This window comes from Gymnoscopelus braueri (assembly GCF_963280865.1).
Source record: "Gymnoscopelus braueri genome assembly, chromosome: 9".
Classification (NCBI taxonomy): domain Eukaryota; kingdom Metazoa; phylum Chordata; class Actinopteri; order Myctophiformes; family Myctophidae; genus Gymnoscopelus; species Gymnoscopelus braueri.
The window spans coordinates 29,805,167-29,823,613 of record NC_137610.1 but is presented as its reverse complement, the minus strand read 5'-3'; the positions used below and the strand labels follow the sequence as shown (position 1 = coordinate 29,823,613).

General features: G+C 38.0%; 1 protein-coding gene across 3 annotated transcripts; it reads right to left on the bottom strand.

Moving 5' to 3' along the window:
- Positions 1 to 1,177: 1,177 nt before the first annotated feature.
- Positions 1,178 to 18,208, bottom strand: LOC308091420 (H-2 class II histocompatibility antigen, E-S beta chain-like). 3 transcript variants are annotated; one of them, XM_080437037.1, is made up of 9 exons: positions 18,120 to 18,208; positions 16,525 to 16,608; positions 15,782 to 16,036; positions 12,906 to 13,178; positions 10,490 to 10,709; positions 6,137 to 6,204; positions 5,540 to 5,653; positions 4,977 to 5,033; positions 1,178 to 3,528 (listed from the first exon to the last, which is right to left on the bottom strand). In XM_080437037.1, exons 2-8 carry the CDS (start codon positions 16,589 to 16,591, stop codon positions 4,996 to 4,998), a joined length of 1,035 nt encoding a protein of 344 aa, XP_080293163.1. In that variant the 5' UTR covers positions 16,592 to 16,608; positions 18,120 to 18,208; the 3' UTR covers positions 1,178 to 3,528; positions 4,977 to 4,995. The 3 variants fall into 3 exon arrangements, with proteins under 3 accessions (XP_080293163.1, XP_080293162.1, XP_080293164.1); XM_080437036.1 differs by lacking the exon at positions 18,120 to 18,208 and adding an exon at positions 16,686 to 16,786; XM_080437038.1 differs by lacking the exon at positions 18,120 to 18,208 and adding an exon at positions 16,686 to 16,786 and having other exon boundaries at positions 10,490 to 10,706.
- Positions 18,209 to 18,447: the final 239 nt, after the last annotated feature.

Here is an 18,447-nt window from a genome sequence, read left to right as displayed (position 1 = left end):
ACAATTCGAACAACTCATAAAAGAAGCAACTCATTTCGACGGAGGACACCTAGACCATGCCTACTTCAGGAATAATAAAAACTTCACTGCTGAGACCTCTATCTACAGTTCATATTACACAGCCAGAGATCATGATACTGTAATGATAACAGTAAAGTTAACTGACACTAACAACTGCTTAGATAATATCTCAAACATTGTCGAACCTCAACAGCCTGAGTAAATAGGCATAACGAATTCATTATGACATCACTATAATGTGGTAATGTCATCATCACATCATCATCAGACACTATATATTCTGCAAAAGAAGAAGTTTGTAATTATATCAAGGATTACCCTTAAAGTTTTAATATCGAAAAGTATTGATTCAATCTATCATTTTTAGAATGCCAAAACGTCAATTGGACTCAAATGGAAAAGCACCAAATCGAAAGAAGTCAAGAACAGCAACTACAAATCCAAAAATGAAGATAGCTGAGAAAACACTATGCAACACCATTAAGACAATCACAGACAATGCTGAAGAACTTGAAACACCTATTATGAGACATACATCACCATCTATCAGACTTGATAGTTCTATTATTCATACATGTAGTAGTACAGATGCGCAGATCCCACACAATGCTGAAAAATATGGACATACTGAGCAACATACACCAATTATTACAAGAAATACACCCATTATTCCTATTGCTGAAATCAAGAGTTGCAAAAAATTGTTAATTCAAGGTATCGTAATGTTGAAATCGAACATTATTCCCTTTAGTAATGGAAAAGGTAAATTCTTCAGTTTTAATTTAAATGACGATACTGGCCAAATTCGAATTACTGCATATGATAAAGATACAGACAATTTTTTCAGCAAAGTTCAACAAGGAAACGTTTATCGTATTTCAAACGGAAAGATAAAGCCATCTAACAAGAATTATTCGTCAATGCATGAATACGAAATAGTATTGACACAGGATACCACAATTGAACTTTGTAATTCCATTGCAATTAAACCGAAGATGACGTTTGACTTTGTGAAGATAGATAAGTTGAAAAAGATGAATGAAAAAGATACTGTTGATTTAATTGGAATTATCACGAACGTTAATGATGTATCAAATATCAGGACTACAAAAAACAAAATACTAGCCAGAAGAACCATGGATTTATTAGACGACAGTTATACGAAAGTTACATTAACACTTTGGGGGGACACAGCAGTGTCATTTAAAGGAACTTCAGATTCAATTTTAGTTATAAAATCAGCATGCATTTCAGATTACAAAGGTAGATCACTCTCAGCATCATTCATTTCGAACATTATTTTGAATCCCGACATTGAACAAACACTATTTCTTAAAAATTGGTATAAGAACATGAATAAATCTTTAGAAATAGAATGTTTAACTCTAAATTCATCGGATGAATTTTTCACCTGGAAAACATTGAAAGAAATTAAGAATTCAGCAGAAGGACAGATAGAAGTAATTAATTACTACAAATTAGTGGGTGAGATTATTGACGTCGATATAGAAAACTGCATTTATCAAGCATGTCCAGAATGTCTAACCAAAATTACAGAGAGGGATTATGATTTTTATTGTGGAAAATGCAAACACATTAGAATATTTATCTACAAATTTGCTTTGAAATTGAAAATTAAAGATTTGACCGATTCAGTCTGGGTAATTTGTTTCGACAAGATGGCTGAAATTCTGTTAGGTTGCAATGCAGAGAAATTGGCAGCATTACGAAATACAGATGAATTATCTTTCAAACAAATATTACTGAACTTAATTTTAACAAAACATATCTTTTCGAATAGAATGAAAATAGAACGACACCAGAATGAAACTAGAATAAATACTAGTGTACTGAATATTACTGATATTATTAACTAAGATACAGTTATTAGTATACTTCAACTTTAGTGAGAGAAACCTATCTCTTCTTTGTTTTTTAGAAATGGATAAGATAACATAGTTTTATTTCATTTTTCTTTTTGTGTTTTATTTGGGCAAAAAAAATTGTCAAAATATATATTTTTTTTCAATAATGTATAACAGAAAATGTTTTTTTTAAATAAATAATTTATTATGTATATATGTAAATATATTGTATTTTTTTTAACCATTGTACATCGGAATATAACTTTCATAAAGACTGTTTCAATAAATATATTTATAGTTATTTAGTTATATAATTATTTATTTTTTGTACATCATTGGTACACCGCCCACTTCACACAGGGTGTGATTTTTTTATTCCTTTATTGATATTGTGACATTCCATTCAAACCAAGCAAATTAAAGCCAAAATCTAATATATTAACTTCAAACCATTCATGAACAGGTGCAGATCCCAGGGAGGAAGGAGGGGACGTGTCTGACATGTTCCTCCAATAAAGTATTTTTAAATAAATTATGTAATTTCAAATAAGGAAGCGATTCCACTTTTTCATCATTCTCACATACAGTAAACACAATACTTTGTGAAGGTTTTGTTTTTGCCACCCGTGTGTCCTGATCATCAACAACTGACAAATAAATGAATCCACAAGCTTCATCATCATCATCATCACTTGTCCACAGAGCTGTTAACTAGTTTAATGAGTGAAGTTCAGCCAATATGAACGGATAGAAACACAACAGTGGAGCTGAAAAACTGAAAGATAAATAATACTGACCAAGGAATATCTAAACTGTCTGAATTAGACACATATTTTGTTCTTTACTTTAGTAAAGTTTGCACGACCTTTCTGTTATTGTTGACTCTCATCAGGTCACTGTCACAACCCAGAGCGCTCATTCTCCTAATTAACATGATTAACATAATTAAAACCTCATGGGCCGATGGGACAGGATAGACTGAATGTATGGATCATGTATTAAATTGAAGTGTATACATACTAGAGGTCAGGGCGCCCTGACCTTTAACCTCACAGACACTATGTCTATAAACCTAACCTTAACCCTAAACCCTGACCTTTAACCTCACAGACACTATGTCTGTAAACCAAGCCCCCAGAACCCAGTGGTTTCATTGAAGCCAATTGAACATGCTGGCCATTTGAGGTATTGCAGGTGTGGCCAATGTATGTGAACGAGCCCATGGGGCTCCAGTGACGTCACTGAAGCCCCAAATAGGCCGCGCCCATCACATTTTCCAATACGTTTCCAACCCGGAAGAAGGGTTCAATTGAGCCCATGCGCTGGGTGAGCAACTCAATGCAAGTGGATGGGAGGCGATATCCGGTGCCCTCTCTATTATTTTTAACTCTATGCTGTAAACCTAACCTTAACCCTAAACCCTGACCTTTAACCTCACAAACACTATGTCTATAAACCTAACCTTAACCCTAAACCCTGACCTTTAACCTCACAGAAACTATGTCTATAAACCTAACCTTAACCCTATGCTATATAACCTATAATAGTATTTAAAAGCTGAATTGACACGTATGTATTTCATCCTCTCTCCACCTGGGGGCAGCGATGACTCTCTGCTTCTCTGAAAACACAGCCAGGTGTTCTGTGAAAAGACAATAAACCAATAAGAATCAGAATGTATTAACTGTGTGAACATGTTAACACTTTAGAATAACCTTCCCTTATGATAGTAAAGTAATCATTCCCAAACCAAATTATTAGTTAATGTGTTAGTCATAACGTGTTAAATGTTTGTTAATGGTTAAAGATGTAATGATTTAAAACCATGCTATGAATAGTTAATAGATCATGAACAAGTTATTAGTAAACCACTTAAAAACCTAACCTCCCAGCACCCTCCCTGCAACTACAGTAACCATCAAAGTAGAAACAACTCAGTCCATTCAAACAACATTTGATCAATACTTTGTCAATAGTGTATCTTAGTAGGAAGGGCAGCTCAGTTTATCCTGCTAGTGATGGAATGAACAGTGGTTTCAATGTACTGAATCATTTGGTTCAGTTCACTGAAATGTTGTGTTCAATGAACTGAATCATTGGGTTCAGTTCACTGAAATGTTGTGTTCAATGAACTGAATCATTGGGTTCAGTTCACTGAAATGTTGTGTTCAATGAACTGTATCATTGGGTTCAGTTCACTGAAATGTTGTCTGAAATGTTGTGTTCAATGAACTGAATCATTGGGTTCAGTTCACTGAAATGTTGTGTTCAATGAACTGAATCATTGGGTTCAGTTCACTGAAATGTTGTGTTCAATGAACTGAATCATTGGGTTCAGTTCACTGAAATCTCGTGTTCAATGAACTGTATCATTGGGTTCAGTTCACTGAAATGTTGTGTTCAATGAACTGAATCATTGGGTTCAGTTCACTGAAATGTTGTGTTCAATGAACTGAATCATTGGGTTCAGTTCACCGAAATGTTGTGTTCAATGAACTGAATCATTGGGTTCAGTTCACTGAAATGTTGTGTTCAATGAACTGAATCATTGGGTTCAGTTCACTGAAATGTTGTGTTCAATGAACTGAATCATTGGGTTCAGTTCACTGAAATGTTGTGTTCAATGAACTGAATCATTGGGTTCAGTTCACTGAAATGTTGTGTTCAATGAACTGAATCATTGGGTTCAGTTAAGGGTTAGTGAAATGTCACTGAAATGTTTAGTTCAAATGATTGGTTCAGAGTTTGGCTGCATTGTGTCGTTTCTTCACTTCCTGACTGAGTCACCTGAACGTCCTCTCAGGCTATGGGATCTAAACTCCTGCAGGCTGAATGGTCCAAACTCCAAACCCCCCCCAGTGTCGTCTGATACAACAAATCATTTGATTATTCAATTTGATTATTAGATTCATTCTTATTTTAAGAAAATTAAGAAATTAAGCTAGAAGACACATGATAATGTGAATTCTCGCAACTGGGATGTTTTACCAGGCTAGTTGTTTCACTTCTTACACAAGCATGTTGTTTTGTGTATGTTTTATAGTTTTATATTTACAAAAAAAAGAGAGTACAAAGAAAGAGGAAGTCAACCTGGGTGTGTGGGAGGAGTCTAAAGATCGTCATTGGTTGTAGGCACCAGAATACGACCTGATAGAAGAAGAAGAGAGACAGTTAAAACACACACACAAATAAATCATATGTACTGTATTGTGTGTATTTCTCCATAAAATGCATAAATGTACACACAATAACACAACAACACAACAACACAACAACACAATAACACAACAACATTAGGGTTCAGTCATCAGGGTCACATGTTGCATCAGAACTAATGTGAACATTTGACTCTTATTTAGGACTAAATGTAACACTGATGTATTAAAGCTAAATGTGACAACTAGAACACACTTTGACCTCTAACTACGTCGTCTAAACCGGTTCAGGTTCTAAACCAATATAAACCAGTTTAGGTTGTGGCTTTACATGTTTGTTTGTTTGTTTGCATTTCTGTGAGGGTTCCACATGTCATGTGATCCTCTGTTGATCTGACCTAATTTCTTCCACTGGTAGTATAAAAAATAATTAAACATGTTAATGAAACATGCTAATTGAACATGTTAATTAACTTGTTAATTAAACATGCTCATCACCTCGTTTCTTCCACTGGAAGTAGATGAATCCAGACAGGAACAAGACCAGACCCAGAACCAGACCTGATGCTCCCATGGCCACCTTGTTCTTCACTGACTCTGGCATGGAGTCATCTGACAATACAAATATTATATTATATTATATTATATTATATTATATTATATTATATTATATTATATTATATTATATTATATTATATTATATTACCATTACAGTAGATTAAAACACTGAGGTGGAAATTCTATAAATTCTATAATTCTATAATTCTATAAATTATATAAATGTCTTTGTATCTGCAGCCATTAGTAAACTAAGATGATGGACCTCATCTAGACGTGACACTTAAGCTCTAAGTAGGTGAGACTCCTGTCATGACCTTCTTATTAGAATGGTTATTCTTTTAGGATGTTTTAATGTATTTGTATTTGTATTTATTTGTATTTCTAGTTATGTTGTAGTAGAGTATAGTAGATTACAGTAGAGTAAAGTAGATTACAGTAGAGTACAGTAGATTACAGTAGAGTACAGTAGATTACAGTAGAGTACAGTAGATTACAGTAGATTACAGTAGAGTACAGTAGATTACAGTAACTGACCCCAGTCCATCTTGATAGGCGCGGTCAGGCTGGGATGTTCCACCATGCATGTGATCTTCTCTCCTGATCTGTAACACACACACACACACACACACACACACACACACACACACACACACACACACACACACACACACACACACACACACACACACACACACACACACACACACACACACACACACACACACACACACACACACACACACCGCTCATCATAATAACTAAATGATTAACTATTTTATTTAAATGCAAGATTAAAAACACAACTCCAAATATAGCTGCAAGCAGCGATAATACGGGGCCAGTGATTGCAGAGAGAAGAAAGAAAGAAGAAATGATAAGTAATATGCACAATGAGCCATAGAAACATAGAAGACTGAACTTGAGAGAAAGAAGACCATGAAATTAACATGAGCATTTTAAACCCTCATTAACCCTAACCTCAGTAAAACAACGCCTAAGCCTATCCTCAAGAAACACTATGTGTAAACCTAAGAATGCCAAATCATGATCACCTCAACACATTGTCACAGATAGGGATCAAACCAGTGACCTTTGGACTCATAGGCTGCCTCTCTTCTCATTGAGCTAGAGATATGCCACACTGGTAGTGTCTGTTGATACATACGTCTTTCCGTCCCTGATGAACCAAGACTCTGTTTTGCTAACTACTCTAGATCACTGGTTCCCTAACCATCTACCGATAGAGAAAGTGTACGTCTCCTTGGAACCTAAACTGGTGAAAGTAGCCGATCTACAAGTTCACAAAACGTTGCTATCTGAAAAGTTGTGAGATTTTCACAATGAAGTATGTCATACATTGAAAAAAATACTCTCAATTGCACATGAATTCATTGATACAGTCATGTTGTTTGCAATGCACTTAAAATGAAGTCTGCATGAAATGAGCTTTGAACCGGCAACCTTGCGGTTGTGAGGCAGATTCTGCAGAGAGAAGCCATTGGACCAACAGACAAGAACAAGTTAAAAAGGAGCTCACACAGATGATACAGTTTCACGCAAATAGCTGGAAAATCCTGGATTTAAGTGTTTTTCAAACTGCTCAAAATTGAGGACAATCTAAGGGCGGAGCTTACTGGTCAAAGTGATAGATGTGTTCCTCATGAGTCAAGGCACAAGTGGAAGCAAGTTTCACGACTTTCGGCCAAAGAGGCATGACTTATGCCTGTTTAAAGTTTGCATTTTCAAACAATTGCTATAGCGCCCCCCTTTGGCCAATTGGAGTAAGATTGGTTTCAGTGATATTTGGAATGACCCTCTACATTACTGCAAAGTTTCAAAGAAATGTGACTCTTGCATGTATGTGTTAGGGGCAGATGAATAATTTTCATAAAACTGCAATTGTTAAAACTCCATCTCCTCCATAACTCCATAATCCTCCTGGGATTTTTGAGTAAACTGCACATTTTTTAGTAAACTGCACAATTCTTTACACATGAACTTTGGATCTCTGCCGACAAAACGTTAGTAGCGGATTTTCCATAAGTGAAAAAATGCAGAAGTTATGAGCCAATGACTGTTTTTCATATAATTCAAAATGGTGGGAGATCTAAAGGTCAGAGGCAACCTTGGTGTAATTTTTTACCCCACCCTGTCATTTCTCCCTCATGTAAAAAACATCACCAAAATAGCCTTTTTTCACCTCCGGAACATTGCCCGTCTCCGTCCCTCCCTGACATCTTCCGCTGCCGAAACCCTCATTCATGCCTTCATCTCATCCCGGATAGACTACTGCAACAGCATCCTCCACGGTATCACCGCCAAAACCCTCAATAAACTTCAATATGTACAGAACTCAGCCGCCCGCCTGCTCACTCACACCCGCTCCAGAGACCACATCACACCAGTCCTCCGTGACCTCCACTGGCTCCCGGTCAAACACAGAATAAACTTCAAAATCCTCATCATCACCTACAAAGCCCTCAACCACCAGGCACCCCAATACATCTCCGACCTCCTTCACAACCACGTCCCCACCCGTTCCCTCAGATCCAGCGATGCCAACCTCCTCAAATTCCCCACCAAAAAAACCAAGCACACCTGGGGTGATAGGGCATTTTCCGTTGCAGCACCCACCCTCTGGAACCCACTCCCACCTCACATCAAAACCGCCCCCACCCTTGCCGTGTTCAAAACCTCCCTCAAAACCCACCTCTTCAGAACTGCTTTTCTCACCTAGCCTGATCCACTACCACCTTTTCAACTGCCATTCAACTTTTGTTTTATTCCCTGGCCTTCTGCAGCCTTTTAACTTTTTAACTTTTTATTCTCTAGATTCTCTTATTAAAGTTGTTTTGTTTTTGTTTTGTTTTATCTTGCTCTATTTAGTTCAACATGTAAAGCGTCTTTGAGTATTCAGAAAAGCGCTATATAAATCCCAGGTATTATTATTATTATTATTAGAGGTCAAAAGTCAGAGGGTGAAAGTTGTTCAGCATGAGGAGACGCATATGTGTATCGAAGTTTCATGGCTGTAGGTCAAACAGGGCATGAGTTGTACCTGTTCAAAGTTGCCATTTTCAATTGAGTGCTATAGCGCCACCTTTTGACGAAAGATTGTGAAAATTATTTCTTGATAGTTTTTCATGACCATCTACCATATGGCCGAGTTTCGTAAAAAGCAACTGCACGGTTCAGCCAGAACTGCGAAAAGTGACAGAAAAAGAAGTGACAGAATAAAGCGAATATTAAAGGAGAATTCCGGACATTTTAAGTGTTATCTTTGTCGTGTCATTACTCACCTACCGACGTAAACAGTGGCGTTGTTTTTTTCCGAACGATTTAACACTGGTTGCTTGTTTCTTTCCAGAACCTGGCAACTTGGTGTTGCCAGGTAGAGAAACAAGCAACCAGTGTTAAATCGTTCGGCGTTAGCGGTAGCCTCTCAGGAACTTTCAGCGCATGTTTGACTATCATGAGACTCTACAATGAGTAGTAGTAGAGAAAAAAATAACTTTGCATCGGTTATAATAGACGAATTTCCCTAAGCCACGCGCTCCCATTATGACAACGGAGGGGGTTGAAAAAATTACGACAGGGGAATCTCTGGAAAAAAACAACGCCACTTTTTACGTCGGTAGGTGAGTAACGACACACCAAAGATAACACTTAAAATGTCCGGAATTCTCCTTTAAGACAGGGCCAGGAGCCATGCTGGCAGCCTGGCCCCGTAATTAGGCACCATAGCATTAGTCCGTTATAGGCAATAAGATAAGCTTATACTGATATTTAAAGAGGTGGTGCCATGTTTTTGCACTTTTTCTGTTTTTCATGTGTCTATGAGGTTGATAGAACTTCATTAAGCCCCCCGGTGGTGTTTTTATGGTGTTTTATGTCTTCTCTGACTATTTGGAGTTTTTTCCTGGAGGCTGAAACCTTGAGGGTCAAATGTGCCAATAGAGAAACAGCGCTTTAGTGACATCACAAAGCCCACACCCTCCCCCTCATTATCATAACACAACAGGTGTGGGCATAAGGAGGAGGAGGGACTAGGACAGGTGGGTGGTGCTAAGGTGGTGGAGGAGGTGCTAAGGTGAGAACCAGGTATACTTAATGCACTGGTGGGTGTGTCTACATAAAAACAACATTTTAACACTTACTGTACACTTTTTTTTTGTTGAAAAAAATCCTTACATAATAATAATACCTTATGATCAGGTTTTAGGGTTGAAAAATATCATGGCACTCCATCTTTAAAATAATCATGAAGTAGAATGTGTGTCCATGTGGATCTGCTTAGAGCTGAAGCGGCCCCTCCTCCCCGCTCGGTCTGGCAGTGAGTGAGCAGCTGTTAATTAGCACTAACATTAGGACAGATTGTGAAAGTAGCCGATTTACACGCTGAAACGCACCGCGATTCAACACATTGATCCATTGATCTGTGTTAATATTTTATTCTATGGAGAAGAAAATACTTGTTTGACTATTTTTGTGTAGGAGCGTGAATGCCCCGCTGGGCTCTCCTCCGCACTAGTGTTTATTGTGTATTCCACTATTTCCTCCCCATTGCAGGAAAATTAGGAAGACAAGAGGCAGAAGAAGCTTAGTAACGAGATATAATACGCACGTTATAGCGTGTTCCTGTGTGTGTATTCATGTATAGCATGATCACCCGCGGGTCTCTGTGTGCGTTCGTCATGCGTGCACGGCGACAAGTTTGCTGCGTGGTTGTGTCTGGAGTGGACTGGTGATAAACATGGTCGGGACTCGGGAGGAATCGTGTGCGTGTGCGTGTTCGTGTGTGTGTGTCTTAGTGTGACTTAATATTAGCCTACCAATTCATGTTTTATTTTTAAAGAATATATGTATAGGTGTCTGTTAGGTGTGTACCTGGGTGTGTACTCCAGGTAGGAGTGGTACTGGTAGTACCAGTCTCCATCAGACAGCTCATCGGTAGAGGAGAGACCAGAGGTCAAAGGTTCTTGACCTATCCACCAGGTCACCAGGATCACTTTAGGGTAGAAGCCGTAGCTGCTGCACCTCAGCATGTGAGTGTGTTCACCACGACGAGGGGGAGTCTCTGACTTCAGTCTCACTTTAGGCTCCACTCCTAAAAATAATAATAATAATAATTATTATTATTATTACCATTACTATTATCTATACCAGTCATAGGAAAATGTCATTATCATTAATAATTGTATATCATCCAAATGAGATCCAAATGATCCAGAAAGCTGCAAAACGCTTGGTCTTCAACCAGCCAAAATTTTCACGCTTCCCGGCTCTCCCCCGTTCTCCTCTCCCTCCATTGGCTCCCAGTTGCTGCCCTCACAGAGTACTAAACACTGATGGCCTACAAAGCAACCAAAGGTATGACACCCCCATATCTTTAAGCCTGATCAAATCACCGGCTTCGAATGCTATCAATGCATTGAATGGGAGATTATCACGTTTTATCAGACCATTGAATGTGCGAGTAGGCAATATACTGACCTACCCACCATTTATCAGACCATTCATTGGGCGTAATCAGGAGATACTGACCTACTCGGAGGCGGAGCAGTCCCCACAACATGATTTACCATTCTGTGCCTAATGGAGCACATAACTCCAACAGCGCTGAGTCGGCTCAAGCAAACGTTGCAACGTTCAGGACGGCAACTCGCTCGCTTTAGCTCGCTCGGTGGTCCTTCACGTGGCTTCAGTTCGCTTGAGACTGTGCGCCTCCGTCATGGTCCGAAACCAATACCAAAAGCGAAACTGAGTCCTAGACTCTTCTCTCTTCCCCCTAAACACCCTGGACAACGCTCCACATGTCCTAGACTCTTCTCTCTTCTCTAAAACACCCTGGACAACGCTCCACACGTCCTAGACTCTTCTCTCTTCTCTAAAACACCCTGGACAACGCTCCACAAGTCCTAGACTCTTCTCTCTTCTCTAAAACACCCTGGACAACGCTCCACACATCCTAGACTCTTCTCTCTTCTCTAAAACACCCTGGACAACGCTCCACACGTCCTAGACTCTTCTCTCTTCTCTAAAACACTGTGGACAACGCTCCACACGTCCTAGACTCTTCTCTCTTCTCTAAAACACCCTGGACAACGCTCCACACGTCCTAGACTCTTCTCTCTTCTCTAAAACACTGTGGACAACGCTCCACACGTCCTAGACTCTTCTCTCTTCTCTAAAATACCCTGGACAACGCTCCACACATCCTAGACTCTTCTCTCTTCTCTAAAAGACCCTGGACAACGCTCCACACGTCCTAGACTCTTCTCTCTTCTCTAAAACACCCTGGACAACGCTCCACACGTCCTAGACTCTTCTCTCTTCTCTAAAACACCCTGGACAATGCTCCACACGTCCTAGACTCTTCTCTCTTCTCTAAAACACTCTGGACAACGCTCAGCACGTCCTAGACTCTTCTTTCTTCTGGGTCTCAAAGTGTGCCCTAGTCTCGACGACCTCGCAGGACTATGCAATGGCTAAAATGTAATGTAAATAGCATTATGTATAGGCAGATGTCAGGTCATTTGTAGACCTGGCATCCTATAGTTTGGATAGTTTCAATTTACAGATTATTAATTTGTTTGATAATATAATGTTTAGACTGATGATAGGTTCTTGGTTTACCTATGATCCTAGATTACTATTTCTATGGATTTGATGTATTACCTTGTGTTTTCCTTGCTTACTGTGAATCTCTCTGGATTAAGAGCGTCTGATAAATGCCTACATTGTAAACTGTAACTGTAAATGTCAGTGTTTGGCCACCAGATGGCACCAGAGAACAACGTTTCATAGAATACTGTAGATTCTACAATAGTCTACAGTTTTCTACAACATATAATGCATTTATATAATGTAATTTAAACATATCGTTTGCCGCGCTATGAGCTTGTAGATCTGCTATTTTTGAATAGCTAAAGAAATGTTAAAATGACAGATACGTTCCCGGTCTTAAAGAGTTAAGAGGATCTGAAATGTTTCTCAGAATATTAACCCATTCAAAACAGGAACGCATCTGTGTCGTTTTATATTTATTTGGCTATTAAAAAATAGCAGATCTACAAGCTCGCGCTATAAGCGATTTTTTCAAATCGTGAGAATGTGTGAAAATCTTTAAATATTTATATTTTTAAAGCAAACATTTGTAAAATATGGGTTAAGGAATGTTTTATAATCATTATCAGATCAATATTAACACTATTAATCATCTCTGAATAGAATGATTTATTATGATGTCATGTTATAGTTTATGAGGTGATGAGTGTTGAGTGCTGCTCTGAGATCAGCTCACCTCTCTTGTTCAGAACAGAGGAGTATCTGATCTCAATGTTGCGTTTGCAGAATCTCTCTCGGTTTGATCTCATCCAAGCCAGTTGTCCAGGATCTTTATTGAAGCGCTCTGCGTTCTTCACACCAAGCTCAGTGTATCCAACATACTGATCTACTCTACTGTCCCACCTGACCAGCTCATCACCATCGAAATTAAATGAGTATATGTACTGTATGTCCTTCAGCTCACTGGAGTTAAACAAACAGCGGGAAGCCACATAGTACACATATCCATCTGGAAATAGACAATTAAAAATGTCATTAATGTTCAGTTTTATTATCATCTGTATAATATCCACACTAGGCTAACTGCCCCCTATCGGCCAAATATGTCACTACATAAAGTCTAAAATAGGTTCAGGATGTGAAATCTGCCATTAAAATGTTTTTAATGATTGAATATCTTAAATACAATGTCTGTCTGTCTGTCTGTCTGTCTGTCTGTCTGTCTGTCTGTCAGACCCCATCATGTATTTCCAGGATAACAGAGATAACACTCACAGAAAGGTGATTCATGTATTTTAATTGAAAACAGCCACAGAGTAATAGGAGGCAGGCGGGGCTACTAGCAGCCAGTGATGGAAAAAGTATTCAAATGTTTTACTTAAGTTCAAGTATCAAAACTGCAATATAGAAATACTCTCTAACAAGTAAAAGTCCGGAAGAGTAAAAGTACAAAAGTGTTGGTATGAAAATATACTTAAAGTACCAAAAGTAAAAGTACTCATTTTGCAGAATGTTTTCAAATGTATGAAAATCTTTTGAAACAAGCAGATCTACAAGCTCTTCTGAGCTTGTAGATCGGCTATTTTCAAATGGCCGAAATGTATATAGGGCTAAAGTGGTTAATGTATGTTAAATATGCTATATGTATGCTAAAAGTAACTAGTAACTAACGTTTTCAAATAAATGTACTGGGGTAAAAGTACAATATTTGGATCAGAGATGTAGTGGAGTAGAAGTAAAAGTATTGAAAACGAGAAATACTCAAGTAAAGTACAAATACCTCAAAATTGTACTTAAGTACAATACTTCTAAATCTACTCAGTAAATTTCCACCACTGCTAGCAGCCTAGCCTGGTAAACCCTCCCTCCGGAATCTCATTTCTATTTGATTCCAGGAGTGAGTCTGGCCTGATTACCCATTGTGGGGGTTTCTAGTGGAATTACCAACTAACCGAGCCTATCAGCGTCGTCGCACATCGTTCTGTGATTGACAGCGACAGTTGGCCAATCAGGTGGCGAGTTTGAGTGAGCCCGAATGGCACCGAGTGCAGCCTGAATCCAGCCGACAAAACACGAACGGCAGCCATCTTTTCTGTCCGCTATATTCTCCGCTATTTTTTTACTTCAAAAAGCTCTCTAACTTCTATTTTGAGGCACGGAATTTACTTATAAGATATCGTTTGGGCATGGCCGTCTCAAAAGTCCCGTTGCGTCACATTAGACTGGTGAACTGCTGATTGGCTGAAGGGGAAAAACGATCATTGGCTGAAGGGGTTGTCAGTCAACGGTATTACTCCCGCCCAACTCCAGCCCACAGCCAATATTGCAGAATGGGCGATCAGGCCAGACTCACTCCTGGAATCAAATAGAAATGAGATTTCCGGAGGGAGGGTTTACCAGGCTACTAGCAGCCCACACACTGACTGCAACTCACTGTGAGAGACGAGGGAGCGTCTTCAGGTGAATGGGACAAGTGATTAAGAACCATTGGAAGCTAATTAAATAACAATAGAATAGTTAATGAGTGGGGCGGGGCCACTCAACCCCCCTCCTCCCCAAAGCTACATTTACAGCAGGAAGCCACATGCGCTTCACAGAACTGATTCAGTTGTGTATGTTCATGTATGAAAAACATACTCAAAACGGGAAAAAAAATCCAAAACGATACATATCGTCACGAAAACGTATCGCGATATATCGCGGGACGATATATCGGCACACCCCTAGTTAGTGTGTGTATTCATGTATGAAAACATACTATATAGCCTACGTTAGTGTGTGTGTGTGTGTGTGTTCATGTATGAAAAACATACTATATAGCCTACGTTAGTGTGTGTGTTCATGTATGAAAAACATACTATATAGCCTACGTTAGTGTGTGTGTGTTCATGTATGAAAAACATACTATATAGCCTACGTTAGTGTGTGTGTGTTCATGTATGAAAAACATACTATATAGCCTACGTTAGTGTGTGTTCATGTATGAAAAACATACTATATAGCCTACGTTAGTGTGTGTGTTCATGTATGAAAAACATACTATATAGCCTACGTTAGTGTGTGTGTTCATGTATGAAAAACATACTATATAGCCTACGTTAGTGTGTGTGTTCATGTATGAAAAACATACTATATAGCCTACGTTAGTGTTTGTGTCTCATTTATTCCCCCGTCTAGCATACATGTGAAATTCAGAGGTCACTCATCATCACATGAAAAAGACTGTTAACGTCTGATCACCCCTCCCCCCCCTCCTCCTGTATATCAGCTACGCTTCTCAATCCTCGGACGGTTTTTGGATGGTATAGGCTTTTAAAAAAATTAATCTGCATGGTATACTACGTATAAGCTGAATCTACATAGTCGTACCATCTACACCTCACCTACAGCTCAGGCTGTAGCCTACAGAGCAGATACTAATGCATAGATTTGTAAATAAAAAATGAAAGCACCTTGAGCACATATTCATGTTTACTAAAAATAAATATTATTTAGAAAATATTTCACCATAAAAATATAAATGCTTAATATACATGTTTAAACATTTTCATTCATGTTAAATATATTCAACCGTTTTAGTTAATAACTATTGTGTTCATAGTATTCATGTACCTTTCACTGGTGGTTTCTTCAAGGCAGTGCGGATGGTGTCCAGCTGGGCTTTGCAGAACGCCTGATGATAAAAAGCTAGTTCATAAGATGCTGGAAGGCTGATATGATCTACAAACGGAGGCTGAGGCTCCACCATCTTCCCTTTGTTGAAGTCAGCGTACCCTTCCACTTCACCATCCAGTCCCATCATCCACTCTTTATATGAGTCTTTAACTGTGTCTGAACAGCCAACAAGTTGAATGTGTTCATGGAACACTGGAAATAAAACAAAGATTAAAATAAATTCAAATCTTCATCATCATCATCATCATCATCATCATCATCATCATGTTAAATAATCATGTTTGGTTCTAAAGTTGAATATTAGAAGAAAAGTATCTTCCTGTCAAACATTTTATTCAACAGATTTAAATGTTTTTATAATATTATGAAACAGATTCATAATGATTTATTTCAGGATGTGAACATAACATTATATAATATAATGTAAGATAATATAATATAATATATAGTGGTGGAAACTTAAGTAAAAGTATCAATATTGCAATGTAGAAATAATATGAATAATCTGTTACAAGTAAAACTCCAGACTTCAACATTTACTTGAGTAAGTATTGGTATCAAAATGTACTTAAAGTACCAAAAGTAGAAAGTACTTATTATGCAGAATGTCCAATTTCACGATTTCAAATGAATAAACATCTTTTTAAAATAGCAGATCTACAAGCTCACAAAGCACTTACTTCCTGAGATTGCTTTGACATGAAGTACAGAGGAGAGGATGAGGAGAGTGGCTGTAATCTTCATCATCACTGATCAAAACTGAACTGAATTTAACAGATGAGAATAAACAGATGAGAATAAACAGATCAGAATAAACAGATCAGAATAAACAGATGTTTACTGAAAGAGAAGTTCTGGAGTCTGAAAGAGAATGAAGGAGGACTCGTTATTTAGTTTAGAAGAATCAGCCAATCATTTTAAAGATATGATGTTACATCATCTGTTTCCGGGAAGACGATGGTTGTGAATGTAATTAATTAAAAGCTTTCAGATGAGACATGATAGGAGGTTAAAGTTCATCCGTTATTCATCCATATTGAAGTGATTAAATATTTTAATATTAATAAAATAAATAACATAATTAGTTGGAGTATTTGTCTGTGTACATTTACACATGATGTGAAATGTGTCCTCATTTAACTCTGTGTACATTTACACATGATGTGAAATGTGTCATTTAACTCTTAAAGGTACAAAAAAGTCCATTGCGCTTCAGCCAGTTAAAGTCACAGTGAAATGACATTTTCGGTCATTTAATTTTGAAGTTTCAGTCTGAAACGGCCTCGCAACCAATCAGAAGGTTCCATCCCTTCAGGCTAGCGTTTGTAGCTTGCAGGCCTTCAAAACTGACCCCTGTAAAAGTCAAAGCCTAGCCCCCCCCCCCCCTCAAACTGTTTACTTTACATATTTTAGTTTTTCTGTTTTCAAACTGTTTTTATGATGTTTTGCATAGTAGTGTATATATGTCTGTCATTAAATGTCTCTATGAATTGAGTACAAAGGACCACAATGGAAACAAGCCATAGGCTTTCTTAGGTTTTAAATCCTCTTAGCTGACCTTGTATTAGCCTGCTGCAACCCTCCTGATTTCGTGTATAAAGGGGCGTGTGTATAGAGCCGGCGAGAGACGGCGCCTGATCCCATTGGTTCACCGATCTGTCCGTCAACCCCCGCCCCGTTAACACAACATTACGAGCGACGCCCACTGCACTCTGGTTGGTTGGGAAATGAAACACTTCCTCATACCCAGTACAGGCTATAGTTGGGCCAGGCTTTTATTTTTTAGCAAAACTAAGCAATAAAAGCCTGGAGATCGAGGCTAACCTTGTATTGAACTGTACTTTCCTGTGCTTTATACTGCTAATAAAGTATTCAATCAATCAATCAATCAATCATAATAAACAGATCAGAATAAACACATCAGAATAAACAGATCAGAATAAACAGATGAATAAACACATCAGAATAAACAGATCAGAATAAACAGATGAGAATAAACACATCAGAATAAACAGATCAGAATAAACAGATCAGAATAAACACATCAGAATAAACAGATGAGAATAAACAGATCAGAATAAACACATCAGAATAAACAGATGAGAATAAACACATCAGAATAAACAGATCAGAATAAACAGATGAGAATAAACAGATCAGAATAAACACATCAGAATAAACAGATCAGAATAAACAGATGAGAATAAACACATCAGAATAAACAGATCAGAATAAACAGATCAGAATAAACACATCAGAATAAACAGATGTTTACCTCAAGAGAAGTTCTGGAGTCTGAAAGAGAATGAAGGAGAACTCGTTCTGTAGTTTAGACAAATCAGCCAATCAGATTAAAGATATGATGTTACATCATCTGTTTCCAGGAAGACGATGGCAGGGAATTTTGAAGAAAAACAATGTTAGAATGAAAAAAAGACAGAAAGACAGAAAGCTAGAAAGACAGAAAGACAGAAAGAGATGTAGTGGAGTAGAAGTAAAATTACTGAAAAATGGAAATACTCCAGTAAAGTAAAAAAATACCTCAAAATTGTCCATAAGTACAGTACTTAAGTAAATGTAATTAGTTACTTTCCATCACTGCA